Source organism: Theropithecus gelada, chromosome 15 (genome assembly GCF_003255815.1).
Source record: "Theropithecus gelada isolate Dixy chromosome 15, Tgel_1.0, whole genome shotgun sequence".
In the NCBI taxonomy this organism is placed as follows: Eukaryota; Metazoa; Chordata; class Mammalia; order Primates; family Cercopithecidae; genus Theropithecus; species Theropithecus gelada.
In genome coordinates this window covers 103,942,160-103,961,417 of record NC_037683.1, presented here as the reverse complement: position 1 = coordinate 103,961,417, position 19,258 = coordinate 103,942,160, and the positions used below count along the sequence as shown (strand labels likewise).

The 19,258-nt window shown below is 42.6% G+C and overlaps 1 protein-coding gene across 3 annotated transcripts in view; it reads right to left on the bottom strand.

Moving 5' to 3' along the window:
* The window catches only part of SYK (spleen associated tyrosine kinase), a 94,529-nt gene that overhangs the window by 7,831 nt on the left and 67,440 nt on the right, over positions 1 to 19,258 (bottom strand). For all 3 annotated transcript variants that reach the window (XM_025360151.1, XM_025360153.1, XM_025360152.1), the window contains 5 exons: positions 15,066 to 15,153; positions 14,508 to 14,685; positions 11,454 to 11,663; positions 10,290 to 10,479; positions 602 to 742 (listed from right to left, as the gene is read on the bottom strand). In XM_025360151.1, coding sequence (XP_025215936.1) covers positions 602 to 742; positions 10,290 to 10,479; positions 11,454 to 11,663; positions 14,508 to 14,685; positions 15,066 to 15,153 — 807 coding nt within the window. The remainder of the gene's footprint in view (positions 1 to 601; positions 743 to 10,289; positions 10,480 to 11,453; positions 11,664 to 14,507; positions 14,686 to 15,065; positions 15,154 to 19,258) is intronic.

Below are 19,258 nucleotides of genomic sequence, written 5' to 3'. Positions count from 1 at the left end.
TATATGTTTTAATGAAAAGATCTAGGGGAGGCCGAGGTGGGCGGATCACAAGGTCAGGAGATCGAGACCATCCTGGCTAACACCGTGAAACCCCGTCTCTACTAAAAATACAAAAAATTAGCCGGGCGTGGAGGCAGGCGCCTGTAGTCCCAGCTACTCGGGAGGCTGAGGCAGGAGAATGGTGTGAACCCGTGAGGCGGAGCTTGCGGTGAGCCGAGATCGCACCACTGCACTCCAGCCTGGGAGACAGAGCGAGACTCCGTCTCAAAAAAAAAAAAAAAAGATCTAAAAAATGTAACTAAGATACTGTAAAGAGTCATGATTTCTATTTCAACTCTAATGAATAATGAGCTGGGTTGTATTTTGTGTGTATTTACGTGCGTTGACACACAATGGGAAAAGCACACTCTTCAGCGAGCATCACATATTTCGTCCTCAGTTTGGAACAGACTGAGGGCACATTAACTGCTTACTGGTAAAAGATAACGAGAGACTCAGAGAGGTGCTCAGATTTTAGGGTTTTTAAGTTCCTGTAAAGACAGTCTGGTGCTTATCTGTTCTAACAGCCCCACAGTGAGAAAACGAAAGAGGAGCGGCTCACTCGATACGGCTTCTGCCCGTAGGAGAATGCTTCCCACATCAACACTCCAAAGCTCCAGACATCGCTTTTGCTGGAGAACTTGTAGTAGTTGATGCATTCCGGAGCGTACCACTTGACAGGCCACTTTCCATGGGTCTGGGCCTAAAAGCAAAGCAGAGGGAGAAATTCCATTAAGAATAAAATTGTGGGCTGGGCGCAATGGTTCATGCCTGTAATCCCAGCACTTTGGGAGGCTGAGGAGAGCAGATCACTTGAGATCGGGAGCTCAAGACCAGCCTGGCCAACATGGCGAAACCCTGTTTCTACTAAAAATACAAACATTAGCCAGGTGTGGTGGTGGGTGCCTGTAATCCCAGCTACTTGGGAGGCTGAGGCAGGAGAATTGCTTGAACCCAGAAGGCGGAGGTTACAGTGATCTGAGATCACACCACTGCACTGCAGCCTGGGTGACAGAACGAGAGACTCCATCTCAAAAAAAAAAAAAAAAAAAAAAGAAAGAAAGAAAAGCATAAAATTGTGTACACTCATGTTCATAGCAGCATTATTCCAAATAGTCAAACATGAAAGTAACTCAAGTGTCCTTCAGCAGATGAGTGGATACACAAAACACCATCTCTATAGACAACGGAATAGTATTCAGCCTTCAAAAGGAAGGGAATTCACTACAATATGCACGAGCCTGGAGGACATTATGCTGAGTGAAACTGAGACAGGAGAATAGGGCCTGGAGGCAGGGAACCTAAGGACTTCCTAGAACTAAATCGAATGGAAACACTTCAGATATGACAGGAAATATCCTCTTCATTTACACAGGGCGTACACTCAGTAAATGACTTTGTAACGTTACTTCATCCTCTTCATTTACATAGGGTGTACACCAAGTAAATAACTCTGTAACTTCACTTTAGCCTCTTCATTTACATAGAGTGTACCCCAAGTAACCAGTGAACACCTCTAGAGGGTATTTAAACCCCAGAAAACTCTGTAACTGAGCTCTAGAACCCTATGCTCAGGCCCGCTCCCACCCTGTGGAGTGTACTTTTGTTTTCAATAAATCTCTGCTTTTATGGCTTCATTGTTTCCTTGTTGTGTTTGTGCGTTTTGTCCAGTTCTTCGTACAAGATGCCAAAAAGCTGGACACCCTCCACCCATAACAAAATAAGCCAGTCACCAAAGGACAAATACTGTATGGTTCTGGTGAGGTACCAAGAGTAGCTAAACTCATACAGACAGAAAGTACAATGCTGGTTGCCAGGGTCTAGTAGGGAGGGAGAATGGGGAGTCGGTATTTGATGGGGACAGAGTTTCCGTTTTGCAAGATGAAAAGAGTTCTGGATATTGGTCGTACAACAACATGAATGTACCTAACACTGCTAAACTGTACACATAAAAAAATGATTAAGCTGATAAATTTCATGTTACATGTATTTTATCACAACTTTAACAAAGAATAAAATCCTAAGCCACAAAATACTGTGTGTGTACGTGTGTGTGTGTGTGTCTGTATGTTTAGTCTGAATTTTAAAGATACTATTAAATCTTAAAAGCTTTAAAATTATTTAAAAATTTTTAAATGTATATATTTAATATATTTATTTATATTATTTATTTAATATATTATATTATTTATTTAATATATTAAATATAAAATCTTTGTATCTTTTAGTCTTCTCCTCTCATCTTTTCTTTTGGTCACACACAGCTTCATGGGGAATGTAGATGGCAACAGACAAGTCAAGTCGGAATATTGCTTTATGGTTATGATCCGAGAAATACTGGGCTGTTCATAAGTATATTTAAGTACTAATGTGCGTATGTCCACAGTTTTAAGCCAATTTCAATTATTTCTTTTTAAAATTTTTTTAATTGATACAAAATATTTTACATATTTATGGGGTACATGTATTTGTTACATGCATGGAATGTGTAATGATCAAGTCAGGGTATTTGGGATGTCTAGCACCTTGAGTACTTACCATTTCTATGTGTTGGGAGCATTTCAAGCCCTCTCTTCTAGCAACTTTGAAATATACAATATAATGTTGCTAACTATAGTCACCCCACTCTGCTCTCAAATATTGGAGTTCATTTGTTTTGTCTAATTGTATGTTTGTACCCATTAACCAACCTCTTTCATCTCCACTCCCATCCATACACCCTTCCTAGCCTCTGGTATCTATCATTCTATTCCTTATCTCCATGAAATCTCTCTTTTTTTTTTAGCTTCCACACATGAGTAAGAACGTGTGGCATCTGTCTTTCTGTACTTGGCTTATGCCATCTAACATAATGACCTCCAGTTCCATCCATGTTGCAGTAAATGACATAATTTCATTCTTTTTCAGGCCAAATAGTATTCCATTGTGTGTGTGTTATATATATACACATATATATGTATGTGTGTGCTATATATATATACATATATATGTATGTGTGTGTTTATATATGTGTATGTATGTGTATATATATACACACATATATGTATATATGTATATATACACACATATATGTATATACATATACATACATACGCATATATGTATATATGTGTATACATACACACACACATACACACACATATATATACACACCACATTTTCTTTACCCATTCATCCATTGATGGCCACTTACGTTGATTCCACATCTTTGCTATTGTGAATAGTTCTATGATAAGCACATGAGTGTATGTATCCCTTTGATACAAGTTTATTTGCCTTGGGATAAATACCCAATAGTAGGATTGCAAGATCATATGGTAATTCTATGTGTAGTTTTTTTTTTTTTTTTTTGAGATGGAGTCTAGCTCTGTCACCCAGGCTGTAGCACAGTGGCGTGATCTTGGCTCACTGCAAGCTCCGCCTCCCAGATTCACGCCATTCTCCTGCCTCAGCATCCCAAGTAGCTGGGACTACAGGACCACCACCATGCCCGGCTAATTTTTTGTATTTTTAGTAGAGACAGGGATTCACCGTGTTAGCCGGGATGGTCTCGATCTTCTGACCTCATGATCCACCCACCTTGGGCTCTCAAAGTGCTGGGATTACAGGCGTGAGCCACCGTGCCTGGCCTGTTTTTGTTTTGAGGAGTCTCTCTACTATTTTCCATAGTGACTATACTAATTTACATTCCCACAAATAGTGTGTAAGAGTTCCCCTTTTTCCTGCATCTTTGCCAGCATTTTTTAAAAAATCTTTTTAATATAGCCATTCTAGCTGTGATAAGATGGTATCTCACTGTGTTTGTAATTTGCAATTTCCTGCTATTTGGTGATATTGAGCATTTTTTCATACACCTGTTGGCCATTCGTATATCCTCTTTAGAGAAATGTCTGTCTATGTTCTTAGCCCACTACTTAACAGGATTATTTGTATGTTTGGTTTACCAGTGAGTTTTATACTTTTGTGCATTTTTATGATGGTAAATATTGTCCTTTTACTTCCACGTTTAGGATTCATTTGAGTACTTCTTCTAGGATTAGTCTAGTGGTGATGAATTCCCTCAGTGTTTGCTTACCTGGGAAAGGCTTTATTTTTCCTTTATTTATGAAGGACAGTTTTGCTGGACATGGTCTCCTTGGGTGGCAGTACTTTTTTTTCAGCACTTTGAAAATGTCATCCCCTTCTCTCCTGGACTGTAAGGTGTCTGCTGAGAAGTCCACTGTTAGTCTAATGCTGCTTCCTTTATGGGTGATGAGAAGCTTTTCTTTTGCTGTTTTTAGTATATTTGCTTTTGCTTTGATTTTAAGCGGTTTGATTGTAACGTGCTGTGGAGAAGATGATTTTGCATTGTATCTGTTGGGGACTTTTGGGCCTCCTGTATCTGGATGTCTAGGTCTGTTGTTAGATTTGGGAACTTTTGATCTAATATTTCATTAAATAGGATTTCTAATCTTTCATTCTCTCTTCAACCTTGGGAATATTGATGATTTGAATATTCAGTTGCTTTGCACTGCCCCATATATCATGAAGGGTTTGCTCATTCTTTTTTATTCTTTTCTCTTTATTTTTGTCTGAATAGATTGTTTCAAAAGACCTGTCTTCAAGTTCTGAGATTCTTTATTTTGCCTAACCTAGTCTATCAGTGAAGTTTGGGGTATATTTTTTATTGCATTCAACGAATCTTTAGTTCCAGAATTTCTGTTTGGTTCTTTCAAAAATATCTATTTCTTTGATAAATTTCTCATTCATATCCTGAACTGCTTTTCTGAATTCTCTCTATTATAGTTTTTCAGAATTCTCTCATATCTTATTTAGCTTCTTTAAAATCAATATTTTGAATTCTTCATCTGGGGTTTTGTGAATTTCTTTTTGATTGGGATTGTTTTGCTGGAGAATTATGTGTTCCTCTGGAGGTATCATATGTCCTTGCTTTTTCATGCTTCCTGTGTTTTTACACTGATATCTGCCCATATGGTATAACAGTCATTTCTTCCAATTTTTTGAAATTGCTTTCGTAGAAAAGGTCTTTTTCCTGAAGATGTATATATGTTGTTGGATATATATATATATATGTAGCTTTATAGCTCTTTGGGTTTGATTTGGGGTGAATGCAGTATTTAGTCTATGTATAATTTCTTTGGCCATAAACTGCCTCAGTGACATCTGTGATTTTCTCAGTGGCTCAGGGTATGGTTATTAGTGGAGGCTGTCGTGAAGGTGTACTGTGAATAGGATGCTAGGTGGGCCAGTCTTCAGACCACAGTGGTGACAGCAGTGAGCTGAGTATGCCTGTCCTTGGGCCCTAGGGCGGTATACACTAGCACTGGTGTCAGTTGGTCCAAGCAGGTTGACTCTTGGGCTTTCAGGTAGACTGTCTGGATGCTGCAGTGGCTGGGCATGTGGGTGGGTTCTTGGGTTCTTGGGTTCCTGGGCAGTCGGTGTGATGTGGGTGATGGCAGTAATGGTGGTAGGGCAACTCACTGGAACCCCAGTGGTCCATGTTGGTGTTGGCGGTGGCTGCAACAGGATGTCATGCTCAAGTATTGGGGCATGTGACTAGGCCAATGGACTTGTGCTCAGGCTCCCTGGTACTGCATTCAGGTGCTGGCTGTGATACACAGGGAGGGGTGGTCTCTAGGTTGCCAGGAGTGGCGGCCCTGAAGACCTGCCACCAGAAAGGGTAGGGCCACTCTCAGTAGGTGCAGAGTAGGCAGGTAGCTGTGGGATATGCAGTCTCCTTGAGCCTTGGTCTCACAGCAGCCCTCAGCAGTGATGGTGGGATTTGCTTTTGTGGTAGGTGAAAGTGCCTGGCCTCTCTTCTCCCTGTGTGGCCCGGCAATGGCAGCATCAGCCCTGGCCCAGGGAAGGACACAGACCTGTGGAAGCTTGGCTCTCAGAATGGCGCTGGCTATGGGCCTGCTCCTGGGGAGGCTGGGGCCATTCTCAGGGGGAGCAGTGTAGGCAGGCAGCTACAGGGGGTGGGATTTGCTTGTGTCTCAGTCCCACAGCAGCCTGCAGCAGCAGGGGGATCTGTCCCTGGGGTGTGTGGCGGTGTCCACTCTCCTCTCTGTCCTTGGCCCGGTGGTGGCAGCATCAGCAATAGTCCCAGGGCAAGATGCAGTCCTTTGGGGGCTTGGTTCTCAGTATGGCACCAAACCGCAGCGACTCAGAGCTCGGAAGCCTGTGGGACTCAGTGTGAATTCCCTCTATGGAGCAATGCCTCTGTGTGATCCCTAGGCAGCTCCCTGTGGTAGTCTTAAGGCCCACATGAGTCGAGGGATTCTCCTGTCGCTAGGACTGTAGAAGTCCTTGGCTGGAATGTGGAGCCCTGGGGATCTCTCACTTATGCTTTCCCCACATCTGGAAGCTTCTTCCAGCTCCCCAGTCATTCCTGGCCAAGCAGGCTGCCTCGTTTCCCTCTGCTTTGCTTTCCGTGCTTCCTGTCGCTCCTCGGTTGCATTCGTGTTCTCTCTTAGATCATCTATTGGAAGTGTGAATATGTACTTGTTATTTTGGTCCCGCTCCATGGAGGAGCATATACTAGTTGCATTTAGTTGTCCACCTTGATCAGTTCTCCTCCCAGGTCAATTATTTTAGCATACGCTATTTGCTAGCATCATTAAAAAATGATCTAAGCTTTCTAATATCCTAATTTTAAAAAGCAAGTGATAGTACAGAAGTCAAAACTGTATAGCAAAACCCTCTCTTCTGGGTTTGGGATTCGGGGGCACACAGCGGAGTCTTGTTATCTTCTGCTGACGTCACCTGTGTGAAGTCTCATTGCGGTGGAGGGAGGGACAGGATTTCGGCGAAAACTGATTTCATGGCACTACGGTGGATCACAAGGAGACATTCAGTACATCAGTCTGGAGACCATAAGGTGTCCTGGCATTTCTCTTCCAAATGACATGACTGATTATACTTCTGTTTCCATCACCTGGTGTGCTATTTTAAAATGTTGATCTTATAAGTCATGAACAATACACCCATGTGTGTTATTTCATGTTTCTTCCGAATTCTGAACGGATGAAAAAAGTAAACCTTTGACAAATCCTAAATGCAATGAAAGTTAGCCTCTCTCCAGAATAACCTAGATACATGCATACATAGGTAGTATTTACTTTTTTCTGGTCAACAAACTAGGGGCATATTCTTTTTGCACTGTACTTTAATTTTTCTGCCTAACCATGTATAGGAGACATATTTCTAGGTCAGCACATGCAAATGAAGTCACTTTTAAAAGCGCTGCGTTGTGAGCTTGCTGTGAATCTGCTATGGCTGAATGGACCAAACTCTGTGGAGCAGCTGTCAGGCAGTTTCCAGATCTTTGCTACGGCAGCCCGTGCTAGAGTGCACATTACCAGATGTGTGTGTTTGCTCCCGGAAGGAGCTGCTGGATCAAACAGCACTTGTGTTTTCAGTCATGATGCTGCACAAATCCACACTGCCACACATGGTTCCCTGAGTGCCAGAGTTCGTTTGCTTCCACAGCTAGAACTTTTCTTTGATCTTGTTTCACTTTTTATTCTTTTTTTTTGAGACAGAGTCTCACTCTGTTGGCCAGGCTAGAGTGCAGTGGCACGATCTCAGCTCACTGCAACCTCTGCCTCCTGGGCTCAAGGAATTCTCCTGCCTCAGCCTCCCGAATAGCTGGGATTACAGGTGTGCACCACCACGCCCAGCTAATTTTTGTATTTTTAGTAGAGACGGGTTTTCACCATGTTGTCCAGGCTGGTCTTGATCTCCTGACCTCAGGTAATCTGCCCGCTTCAGCCTCCCAAAGTGCTGGGATTACAGGTGTGAGCCACCGCTCCCGGCCCACTTTTTATTCTTCTCCATGTCACTTTGCTTTTTTTTTCATAAAGAAATCCTCCACTACCCTGTCTTTTCAGTAGTTTGGTCTGTTTTTGCTGCTTCCAACATGGCTTTTATTTCCATAGTGGCTTTTTTTCTTCATTGATTGTCCAAAGACAACTTTGGTTTACTTTTTAGTTTAGTTTACTTTCTAATGGTATGCTGTTTAATATCTATGGTGGTTTTAGAATTGGCCCCATGTTCTTTGACTCTTTGATGCTTCTCTTCACAAGGGTGGTTCTATCTATCCCATCCTTTGAAACTGGCGGCCTTGGCTGCTCTGACCAACAGGATCAGGTGGTAGTGACCCTGAGGCAGTTTCTGGGCCCGGCCTTATAGGCCTGGCAGCCCCCACTTCCTGCCTCTTGGGTAACTGCTCTCAGCCTGCAGCTGCCATGCTGTGAGGAAGCCCGAGGGCCCCAAGGAGAGGCTGTGTGCAGGTGAGCTGGCTGACAGCCCCGCAGAGGTCTCCAGCATGGGCCGGGTCTAACCAGCTGCTCATGGCTGAGTAGTGTGAGTGAGCAGAGTGGAAACGTTCCTCCTGTCCCTCGGGCCACCGTACAACCCCCTGTTGTGAGCAGACACACTAAACCCTGCCCACCCGGCCCTGCCCACACAGCAGGATGGCAAGGAAACCAACACCTGGTGGTGTTTTTGGCACTAAGTTTCAGGTGATTTGTTATACAGCAGTGGATAAGGTGACCAGCATTCATGTTTCATCTTCTCTATCTCGTCTGTGTCCTTGTTTCAGACAGGCTGTCTCCTTCTGTCTAATGATCATGATGAGGTACATGCAGCTTTACAACAGGCTTCTTTCTCCAGCGTATCCTGTGCTGCTCATCCTAGGCTGCTGTCTCCCTTGCTCCGTTTCCCTGCTGTCTCTGTCCAGGCCCATGCTGATGCCCTTCTCACAGTGGCTCACCTCTGAAGGGGCTTCCTTCTGGGAAGCTACCGTATGAAGAATGGGGTGAGGAGGGCCAGCCTGAGCCCTGCTATACTCTTGCCTGGCCTTTGTGCTCAAGATGGTGGAGTCTGCCTGCCTGCCTGAGAGCCTGGTTCTTGTGGCTCACCCTTCATGCAGTCCCTTTGCTGGCTGAGGTCCACCGTTCCCCATCACCTACTGGTCCATGGACTGCCTCTTAGGGAATGGTGAGTGGGCGGGTATTGTCACTCAGGGTGGAGTCTCTGACCACTGCAGGGCATGAAACTCAGGACCCCATCTGCCATCCACTAGGTAGATTTTCAGGGTCTGCCATCTATTTCTGAGCACATGGACTTCACCAGAGACCAGCAGAGTTGTCAACCTGCCCTCGGCACCCTCTTTGACTCAGTGGGACCCAATCCCATCACATTTTCCAGTTGGTCAACACAGACCCTAGGTATACACCATGGATGAGTTAATATGAAGATGGAGCTTTCTTATCTTTTCTTCTTTTGGTTGTTATTGGTTCATTTGAGGGTTCAGAGAGGGGTCAAGTCATATTAGCAAGGGGATTGGTCACTGTGAAATTATTTTTTAGGAAGTCTAAGCCTGCACCCAGAACTAGTTTCTACTTTATGTTTTGCTGGAAGTCCACCCTTAATTCTTGATAATCTCTACCTCACCAAACTAAGGGGCATAGGTTTCTTTTAGCTTCAGTCACATAACTGTCTAGATCTCTTCTTTCCAGCACTGCATTTATTTTTTGACACTTCAACTCCTCAGGATACCAGTTAAGCCAATAGAACAATTTCTACATATGTAGTGGACATACACAGATGATGAGTTTATTTGATAAATCTTCACTTCCTAACTTTTACATGTGTAGACAGGTGTTCATTAGAAGGTTATTTTGGAATAGCTCCAAGCTGCGATACTGGAGCTCCAAGCTGCAATACTGGAGCTCCAAGCTCCAATAGCTCCATGCTGTGGAACAGCGTTCCACCAGATGTTATGAAATGTCCTATCAGAAAAGGATGCCATGGATGAATCTGGTTTGAGAGATGCAACGCAGCAAAACCCTCTACTGAGATTTGTAATGTTGAGTAGCATGAAAAGGGCTTTGGGGAAATCCTGCAAGAATCAAGCTGTCCAATCCAAACTTTTGAAATTAACTTAATGAAGGAATCCCATTCTTCTTTTTTCAAAATGAATCATCACTTAATACCTCGATTCCTGATCATTCCATGAAACATAATTTAGAATATACTACACTGAGTAAATCTCAAGGTGTGATATATTATTTTTATTTTTTAAACAGTAAAATCAAAGATTATGAGAACATTTCTTATATAGTTATTTTTTAAGTAGCAAAATTGCTTTTTAAAACCATACCAATAGTAAAATAAAGAAAACATACATTTATCTTGTATTTTTTACCACCGGCTGCTCTGAATATTAGCTAAGTTGTACTTACCTTGTAGTAGTTTTCATCAGCACGCAGTGCTTTGGAAAGTCCGAAATCACTGATCTTGGCATAATGTTGAGTAACTAGCAACACATTTCTTGCGGCCAGATCTCTGTGCACAAAATTGCACTCCTCCAGATACTTCATGCCCATGGAAACCTGATGAACCAGTTCTATGATGTTCTTATCCTTGACATGTCTGAAAGTCACAACGATCTCATCAGCTATAACCGACAGTGACCCATTTCACAACAAACAACCATGCTCCTCATGCAGGCAGTAGGTGAATCTACTCCTTCCCTCTTCTTAAACAACAAAACTCACAAGTGGTGACAAATAACTTTGTTAGCATATAGCTCTTCAGGACTGAATGCCATATTCTCCTGGTGTTCAATGGGATTGAGTTTCCTGGCATGCTTGGAATTGCAAGACAAGCAGTATAACAGAGCGGTGAGGCCTGGTTCACAGACAGCCAGGCACCACCTTAAATCCTTGTTCCAGTATTGCACAGGTCACAGAACTAACCCTGAGTCTCAGTTTCTCACCTATAAAGGGTAAGAACACCTCCCTTCCATGGAGACTAAAGAGACAATCTAAGTACAAACATAGCACAGCAAACAAAGCAAGCTCCTCAGTAGCCATCATTCTGTCTTACGCCAAGTGAGTTTCCTCATCTCAACAACAGCTTTAGATGAGAACACGATTATTCCCTTGATGGATGTAATCAATTAGCAGCGACTGATATTTTCAGAAGTCATTATTCATGAGGACATAAGGTCAGCCAGATAAAACATAACTGTCACCTCTTAGAAAAGCACTTATTTTAAATGTTTCTTTAAAAAGAATGTGTTCTTCCCAGTGAGAAAGGAGATTCCCTGTCAAGATATTCTGAGGCTGAGTCTATCACTAGGCCAAGACTGAATGAGTACAGAAAGAAAAGAAAGACAAAACTGTCGAATGAGTTCTTCTCTGAACAACTAGAGCTAACAGAGCTGAATCCAAAGACTGTGTCTCCCTTTGTCCCTCTGTCAAGGTCCCTGAGTATGGACCAATAAGGGAAGGCACAGGAGGGTGGGAAGGCTTCCCACGGAAATCAGGCTGCTCAGCCCATCCAGTGGTGGGCCCTGTCCCTTAGGGGATAGCTTCCAGACCTGTGGGGGCACCTGACAATACCTGTTCTGCTGCAAATACTTATTGAGGGGACCAAGTTCTGCCATCTCCATAACCAGCATCCAGGACTCGGCCTCGCATATCCCGATCATACGCACGATGTACGGGTTGTCCAGCTGCTGCATGACATTTGCTTCTGCTAATAACTCATCTTTAAGAGCGGGGTCATTGGCCTCGTTTTTCAGAATTTTCACAGCCACTGTTTTCACAACTCTGCAAGAGAAATCATAACACACAAGAAACTTTCCAAAATGCCTGACTTCTAGATAATCTTCTCCTGTGAAGCGTAATCCCCGCGTGGAACCAGTCCCATGGAAATACCTGCCTCAGAGTGACAATGTGTCTTCAGAAGCCTGTAATGGATGGCTGGCCTTCCAACCTATATTCCCTAATTTTACAGACAATGAGAGTAATGCCCCATTACTAAAAAAGAATGGTGGGGGCTGGGCATGGTGGCTCATGCTGATAATCCCAACACTTTGGGAGGTTGAAGGGTAAGGATTGCTTGAGGCCAGAAGTTCAAGATCAGCCTGGGCAACATAGTGAAACCCCATCTCTAAAAAAAATCAGCTAGACGTGACAGTGCAAGCCTGTAGTCCCAGCTGCTTAGGAGGCTGAGGTGGGAGAATCACTTGGACTCAGGAGTTCAAGGCTGCAGTGAGTTTCTTGCCACTTCACTCTAGACTGGATGACAGAGGGAAACCCTGTTTCTAAAAAATAAAATAAAATAAAAAGAATGGTGAAGAACAGTACTGAAGAATGTCCCAACCAAGCAAAAACCCTAAACTGTAAAATATTTAAATAACTTGTAAATAAACCTCACCAACGATGACATGCACAAATTCCTGTAACATCTTGGGATTCACCATCTCAGATTACGTGTAATGAATGTGAATATAAAATGCCTTTCATAAACGCTGAAAGTGAATTTCTAGGTGCAGAATTTAAAAGGATACATTTAAATGTAATGCTTTGAAAAGGTAAACAACTCTCCTGAGAGAGGCTGAAGAAGACCTAGTAAATGCGGGGATGGGCTGTGTTTATAGATTGAAAGACTCAGTATTGTAAAGACATACTTTTGCAAAATTGACCGAGAGAGCCTCTCCTCTCCCCAAACTCTCTAGTTGAAATTAGGTCCACCGTCATGTCTATGTTAATTCACAAATTTAAGCAGAGAATAAAGATCACAACCTTTCACAAACTGAAAAAGCTTATGATTAACACAGAAACATTTTTGTTCATTGTACAAAATGACTGTGATATACAAATATATTTTAAAATAAGTATCACAACCAATTTTGATTGTGTCTATACATGTGCTTATGTATATACTTGTGAATGTATACGTGTGTGTATGTTTGTGTGTGTATATGTATATACATGTATGTGTATCTGTGTGTGTATATATGTATATATGTATATACACAGAGATGCACATGCACAAAAACAAATGGAAGGGACAGATTGGAAAGCAAGCATTTCTCCTTCCTTCCTTCCTTCCCTCCTTCCCTCCCTTCCTCCCTCTTTTCTTTCTCTCTCCTTCCTTCCTTCTTTCCCTTCCTTCCCTTCCTCCCTTCCTTCCCTTCCTCTCTTCCTTCCTTCCTCCCTTTCGACAGAGTTTTACTCTTGTTGCCCAGGCTGGAGTACAACAGTGTGATCTTGCCTCACTGCAACCTCTTCCTCCAGGTTCCAGCGATTCTCCTGTCTCAGCTTCCTGAGTAGTTGGGACTACAGGTGTGCACCACCACACCCAGCTAATTTTTTGTATTTTTAGTAGAGACAAGGTTCTACCATGTTGGTCAGGCTGGTTTCGAACTCCAGACCTCAGGTGATCCACCTGCCTTGGACTCCTAACGTGCTGGGATTACAAGTGTGAGCCACGGCACCTGGCCGAAAAGCATGTATGTCTGTGTATACTTTTGTCTATATTTTTAACCTACTTGAATCATATAAATTACCTACTCATACATTTTTTTTTTTACAAAAATTCCTTAAATTTGAAATACCATGAAGCTACTAAATCCAACCACATTCATATTAGTATCATACCAATTCAAAGAGAGGGTGTGTTTCAAAGGACTTTAGAAACCAGTATTTTTACTTGTACATTCCATGTTGGATACTTTCTAAAGACCAAAAAAAAAAAAAAATACAAAGATATTTTAGAAATTTAGCAATTTTAACTGTTGTATAATATGTATTGTTATTTGAAATCATAGGATAAAGCCAATAAATAATTATACTAATCATATTTGGAATCAACAATTTTCACAGTAAGAAAAACGAGACATAACTATAAAATTAAAGAAAATAAATGTAAACACCGTATTGTTATAATGGAATGATTTTATTTTAATTAAGTAATATGTGTGTGTACAACTAAAGATCTAAAAATATATACTATAAGGTTAATTAACAGTAGTGTTTAGTTAACAGTAGTAGTGTTGGGATGGTATTATACAAATATGATGTTTTTCTTCTTTTCTTTTCTCTTTGTTTTTGAGACAGGGCCTTGCTTTGTTACTGAGGCTGTAGTGCAGTGATGCAATCATGGCTCACTGCAGCCTTGACCTCTTGGCCTCTTGAGCAGCTGGAACTATAGGTGTGTACTACCATGCCTGGCTAATCTTTTAATGTGTGTGTGTGTGTGTGTGTGTGTGTGTGTTTTTTTTTTTTTGTAGAGACAGGGTCTTGCTATGTTTCCCAGGCTGGTCTCAAACTCTGGGTCTCAAACAATCCTCCTACCCCAGCCTCCCAAATTGCTAAGATTACAGGCATGAGCCACCACACCAGAGATTGATGCTTTTATTTTCTTATGTTTCTGCTTGTTTCTATTTCCTAATTTTCCATAAGGTGCATGTTCTTTTAGGTCGGTGCAAAAGTAATTGCAGTTTTCGCCATTAAAGGCTTTCATTATAATAGTACCAGAAATTAACGAGAAAGATAGCATTAATAAAAAAAAGGGTTTAGTCATGCCAGGTTACATTTTGTTATTCTCAGTCGTGTCTAGAACCTGAGCTCACATGAGGGTGAGACCGGTGGAGCATTGTGACTTACTTTTTCATTTGGTAGTAGCCCTTTTTCACAGTTCCAAAATTACCAGAGCCCAGTTCTTTGTCTTCCAGCGTTAGCAGCTTTCGGTCCAGGTAAACCTCCTTGGGCCTGATCTCCTCAGGGTCCGCATAGGGGCTCTCATACACCTCTGTGTCCATGGGTAGGGCTTCTCTCTGGGGGCCTGCAAGGCAGTCAAGAAACATACAACCCGGAGCTGGACCCCACATCAGGATTCATCATTCCAAGAACATGATTTTCATGGGAGTGTGAACTCAGAGTAGCATCAGTGTTGCAAGGGATGAGAAATTCTGAAGAGCGGCAGGGACGTTTCCAACGTCGCTGGGTGAGGGAGGTGGGAAAGACCATTTCATTCAATAGCACCACCACCGCTCATGGGCATGTGGTGCCTGCTACCTGCCACCAGATGTGAGTGTCTCCGTGGCTAACTGTGGCTGTATCGAAATCACGGACGTGGGGTGGATTTGTGAACCAACTCTACAAACTTACAAGTGACCACGTGCTTCGCTCTGTGAATGTCCCTTGAATGAAAGCAAGTCTCACCTTTTTCTGCAGCCCAGGGTGCAACTTCTGGCTCATACGGATTGAATGACACAGTACTCTCTGGCCGGTTCCCTTGGGCAGGGGAGGGCTAAAGTACATAAAGGACAACAGGTTATTTTTCTTCATCCATACAACTGTTAAATTGATCTGCATACTTATTTTTATTTTCCAATAATCACAGTTTAACTTTTGCAGAAAAGACAAAGGAAAGAACAGGGAGGAAAATAAGGCTGATCTCATTCTTCGGGCAATTATTTGGATCTTGCAAAGGCTAAAGCAAGCTTGTGCTGCTACAACTCAAGGGATCCTGCGAGGTGTTCAGAGGGTGTGGTGAGAGTCAACTCCACTGGCCTGGATAGAGCTGCTTGCCCACTCACCCCCTGGCACATCCTATTCCCACCTACCAAAGGTCACTGACGATGTGCATGTTCGCCTTGGATGCATTTTCCTCCTTTAACTCGTGCTCTTCGATTTCATATTACAAGGACATTATTTAAAGAGGAAAATTTGTCCTCATCAGCTGCTCCCATCTACTTCCCAGCTCCAAAGCACGTATGTTTTCCTAGTCTCCACCCAAGTCTTTATCTTCAGTGGAGATGCAGCAGCATTGGGGTGGATGGCAGAGGGTGGCACTGGTCAGTGACTACAGGTCCCAAGGGAAGGCCAGTCGCTGCCACCTAGGCCAGCAATGCTCTTGCTGCCATGGCTGCTGCTGGAAATCAGTACCCCTGTGAGACGGGGGCTCCTCTTTGTGCAGCTAAAGGAAGGCAATTCCTCCTGATGCCCACAGCAGGTAATAGAGGCATATCTGAGACAAAGTTATGCAGCCTGTTAACAGCAACCTTCCCTATTATTTGATCCACATCAGTTTATATCATGAAACAACTGGGTGGAGGGAAATCTACTCATTATCCTAAGGACTTTCCCTTTTGAAAGTCTCTGTCTTGAGTTTTCCTGACCCACCCTTTCTTCCAAATTAAAACAAGATTCTTGCTACTAAATTTAATTCACAGGAGAACCATGATTCAGATTTTTTTTTTTTTTTTTTCTTTCAGTGTGAGTTGAGTCACAATTCTATGTATCGATTGACCTCTTTAGTGCCCTAACACTGGCCACGAAGAAATGAGATACTGCCAGATTTTGGAGAAAGTTAAAGAAACAGAGACATAAAGCTTAACATGACAGTCACTTATCTTATGGTACACACTAAATCCTCATGTGCCTTATTAATATTACAAGGCCAGAAACCAAAAGCAGAATAATGAGGTCACAATGCACCACTACCACCACTCAGCCATTGTTTCCAAACACCCAGACTTTCTTCTTTCACGCGGTCTGCTGAGTACTTCAGAGGCAGGCATTGCTCACCATGGCCCAAGCCCGTTGACGAGGCTAAAGGACATCGGGTCTTATCTGTAACAATGATGTCGACGGGATCCATTTTTCTCACAGACTATCTCAGCATTCTTACTGAACTGATTAACAGAAGTAACTATGATACATCAGAATAAAAATAGAATATAAGTGCAAGGTGGGGGAGCCATTTATTCACCGCACTGGGGACTGTGCCACATCCACAAGGACGCTCAATAAAAATGTGTTGAACAAACATATGAATGAATGGATGGGCGAATGAATGAAAATAACTTCTAAAAACTAGAAGATGTGAATTAAGTATAAACTAATGTGCTTTAAAAACTAGCTCTCTCTCAAGCCTTTATGCTAATGAAGAGAAATAAGAATGAATAATTCCAAACAACAGTCTATTTCTTTTAAACATTTACATATGATTACAGGACTGTGCTGTGGTTTCACTTCTGATTTGTAATACAATTACCCTGCCTCTGGAAAGCTGAGTGAGGCAGGTGGGAAAGACCATTTCATTCAATAGCACCACCGCCACTCATGGGCACGTGGTGCCTGCTGCCTGCCACTAGATGTGAGTGTCTCCATGGCTAACTGTGGCTGCACTGAAATTACAGATGTGGGGTGGATTCGGGAACCAACTCTACAAACTTACAAGTGACCACGCGCTTCGCTCTGTGAATGTCCTTGAATGAAAGCAAGTCTCACCTTTTTCTGCAGCCCAGGGTGCAAACTGGGTGACAGAAACTGGGTGATTCCCTAGGCTTTCCATCCTTCTTTTTTTCCCAGTTCTCTCCCTCCTGCAACCAATTCTAGGCTGAAAATAGGTTGTTGCTGTTTTTTCTTTTTTTTTTAAGCCTCTTTAAGTGTTAACATTTACTGTCATTTCAACTCCTTTGATTTTCCTTGCAGGTAGGCACATTCTGAGATCCAAAGACGAAACTTGAACAGACATGGCATTAAAGGATGTCCTCGGACTAGCCATCACAGGCGATGAGAGGGAGCATCACCCCTTCTTGACGTAAGACCTCCTGTCCCTCCCACTGAGGGCATTATCCTGGGGTTGCAGCCTCTCTACACTCACAGAATGTTCTCCAGACCAGGAGGACTTCCAAATGGCTTGTTCCAATTAAACCAGAATGTAATTCCCTGACATACGAATCCCGTAGGGCAGAATTTTAAAACAGAGATGGGGTTGTCAAAATATGCTGAAAGGGATACTAGGGTGTCAGGAATGAGTAAGAATTAGTAGCGATGGACACAGAGAATCTAACCCCCTGGGCATGAATAATTTATACCCTTACTAGCAGTGTGTTGTTCAGCCCTAGTCTATCTTGGCTTATGGATCGGGAAACAGATGGGAGATCTTCCTTGAAAGTTAGAACTCCATGTTTATAGCCAAGGAAGCTTGGGGCTTCATTTCCATGCTGCCCAGCACAGACCACTATGTGATGATGAGCCTTTTAAGCCAAGCCACAAAGAACTCTCACGGCTCTCAATAACCCCACATCAACTCTCTCCTACCCAGATCCCTGGGCTCCCTGCCCCTAATCGCTTTCTGGTGACTAATGGGACTGGAGCAAAGAATGATGCCACAGTTGGAAGAATGTGGAAGAAATGGGAGGTTTCCTATTGAGTCAGTTAAAAGAACAGTAGTTATTTTATGATAAAGATGACGCAAAATCCACGTTTCATCTTTCCCAAAGCACTTGGTGAATATGCCACTTAGTAGAATAACTAAAACAACCTCTAAAAGAAAATGCTCAGTTAAAAAGAAAAATTTAGGCCGGGTGCAGTGGCTCACGCCTATAATCCCAGCACTTTGGGAGGCCGAGGTGGGTGGATCACAAGGTCAGGAGATCGAGACCATCCTGGCTAACATGGTGAAACCCTGTCTCTACTAAAAATACAAAAAATTAGCCAGGCATGGTGACGGGCGTCTGTAGTCCCAGCTACTTGGGAGGCTGAGGCAGGAGAATGGCATGAACCCGGGAGGTGGAGCTTGCAGTGAGCCGAGATCACGCCACTGCACTCCAGCCTGGGAGACACAGCGAGACTCCGTTTCAAAAAGAAAAAAAAAAAAAGAAAAATTTGAGGAGTTTGTAAAGAATGAGCACAGTGGCATAACGATAAGTTGTAAAAATATTATTTTAAAAAAGTAATGACATTTAATTTTAATAAAAAATGTATTTCCAGCCTACATTATTATTAGCCTTTTATTCTTTATGTTTGTATTTGAGAGATTCATTCTGTCCTAATCAGTAAGTGTCATCTGTTCTGCACGGTGAGCAACAAGGTGTAAATGAAATGCTGACCATTCCATTCTCTTCATTTTCGCCAATACTCAGAACAGGCTCAAACCCGCAGTCCACCACTAGATGGCATGAGCCACCTTAGCTTTCTACCTTCCGAAAGAACAACTGGTGATTTTTCCTTAAATTTTATGAATTCAGGTAATGACATCACTCTGCAATAATAAGTCCAGTTATAAATTATTATCCCTGATTTCCTATTGGTAAGGTTTAACTGCAAATAGAAAATGTACTTCACAAGTATTCTTTGAGTGCCTATGTTTAAAAGCTGGAGATCCAAAAGTGAACAAAAGAGGAAAAAATTATTGGTCTATGGAACTGACAGGCCCATGCAGAGTTTCCTGATTCCAGAGTATCAGGTCCTAACATCCATTTACTAGATCTTAATTTTTACTCCCAGATTCTTGGGCCATTTTCAAATTAGGCAATAGCAGTAATGTAGATGACAATATAGTCATCAGTCATCACAATGATAGTGACAAAAGAGCCAGTTGGCTTTAGAATATTGGCTGCAAT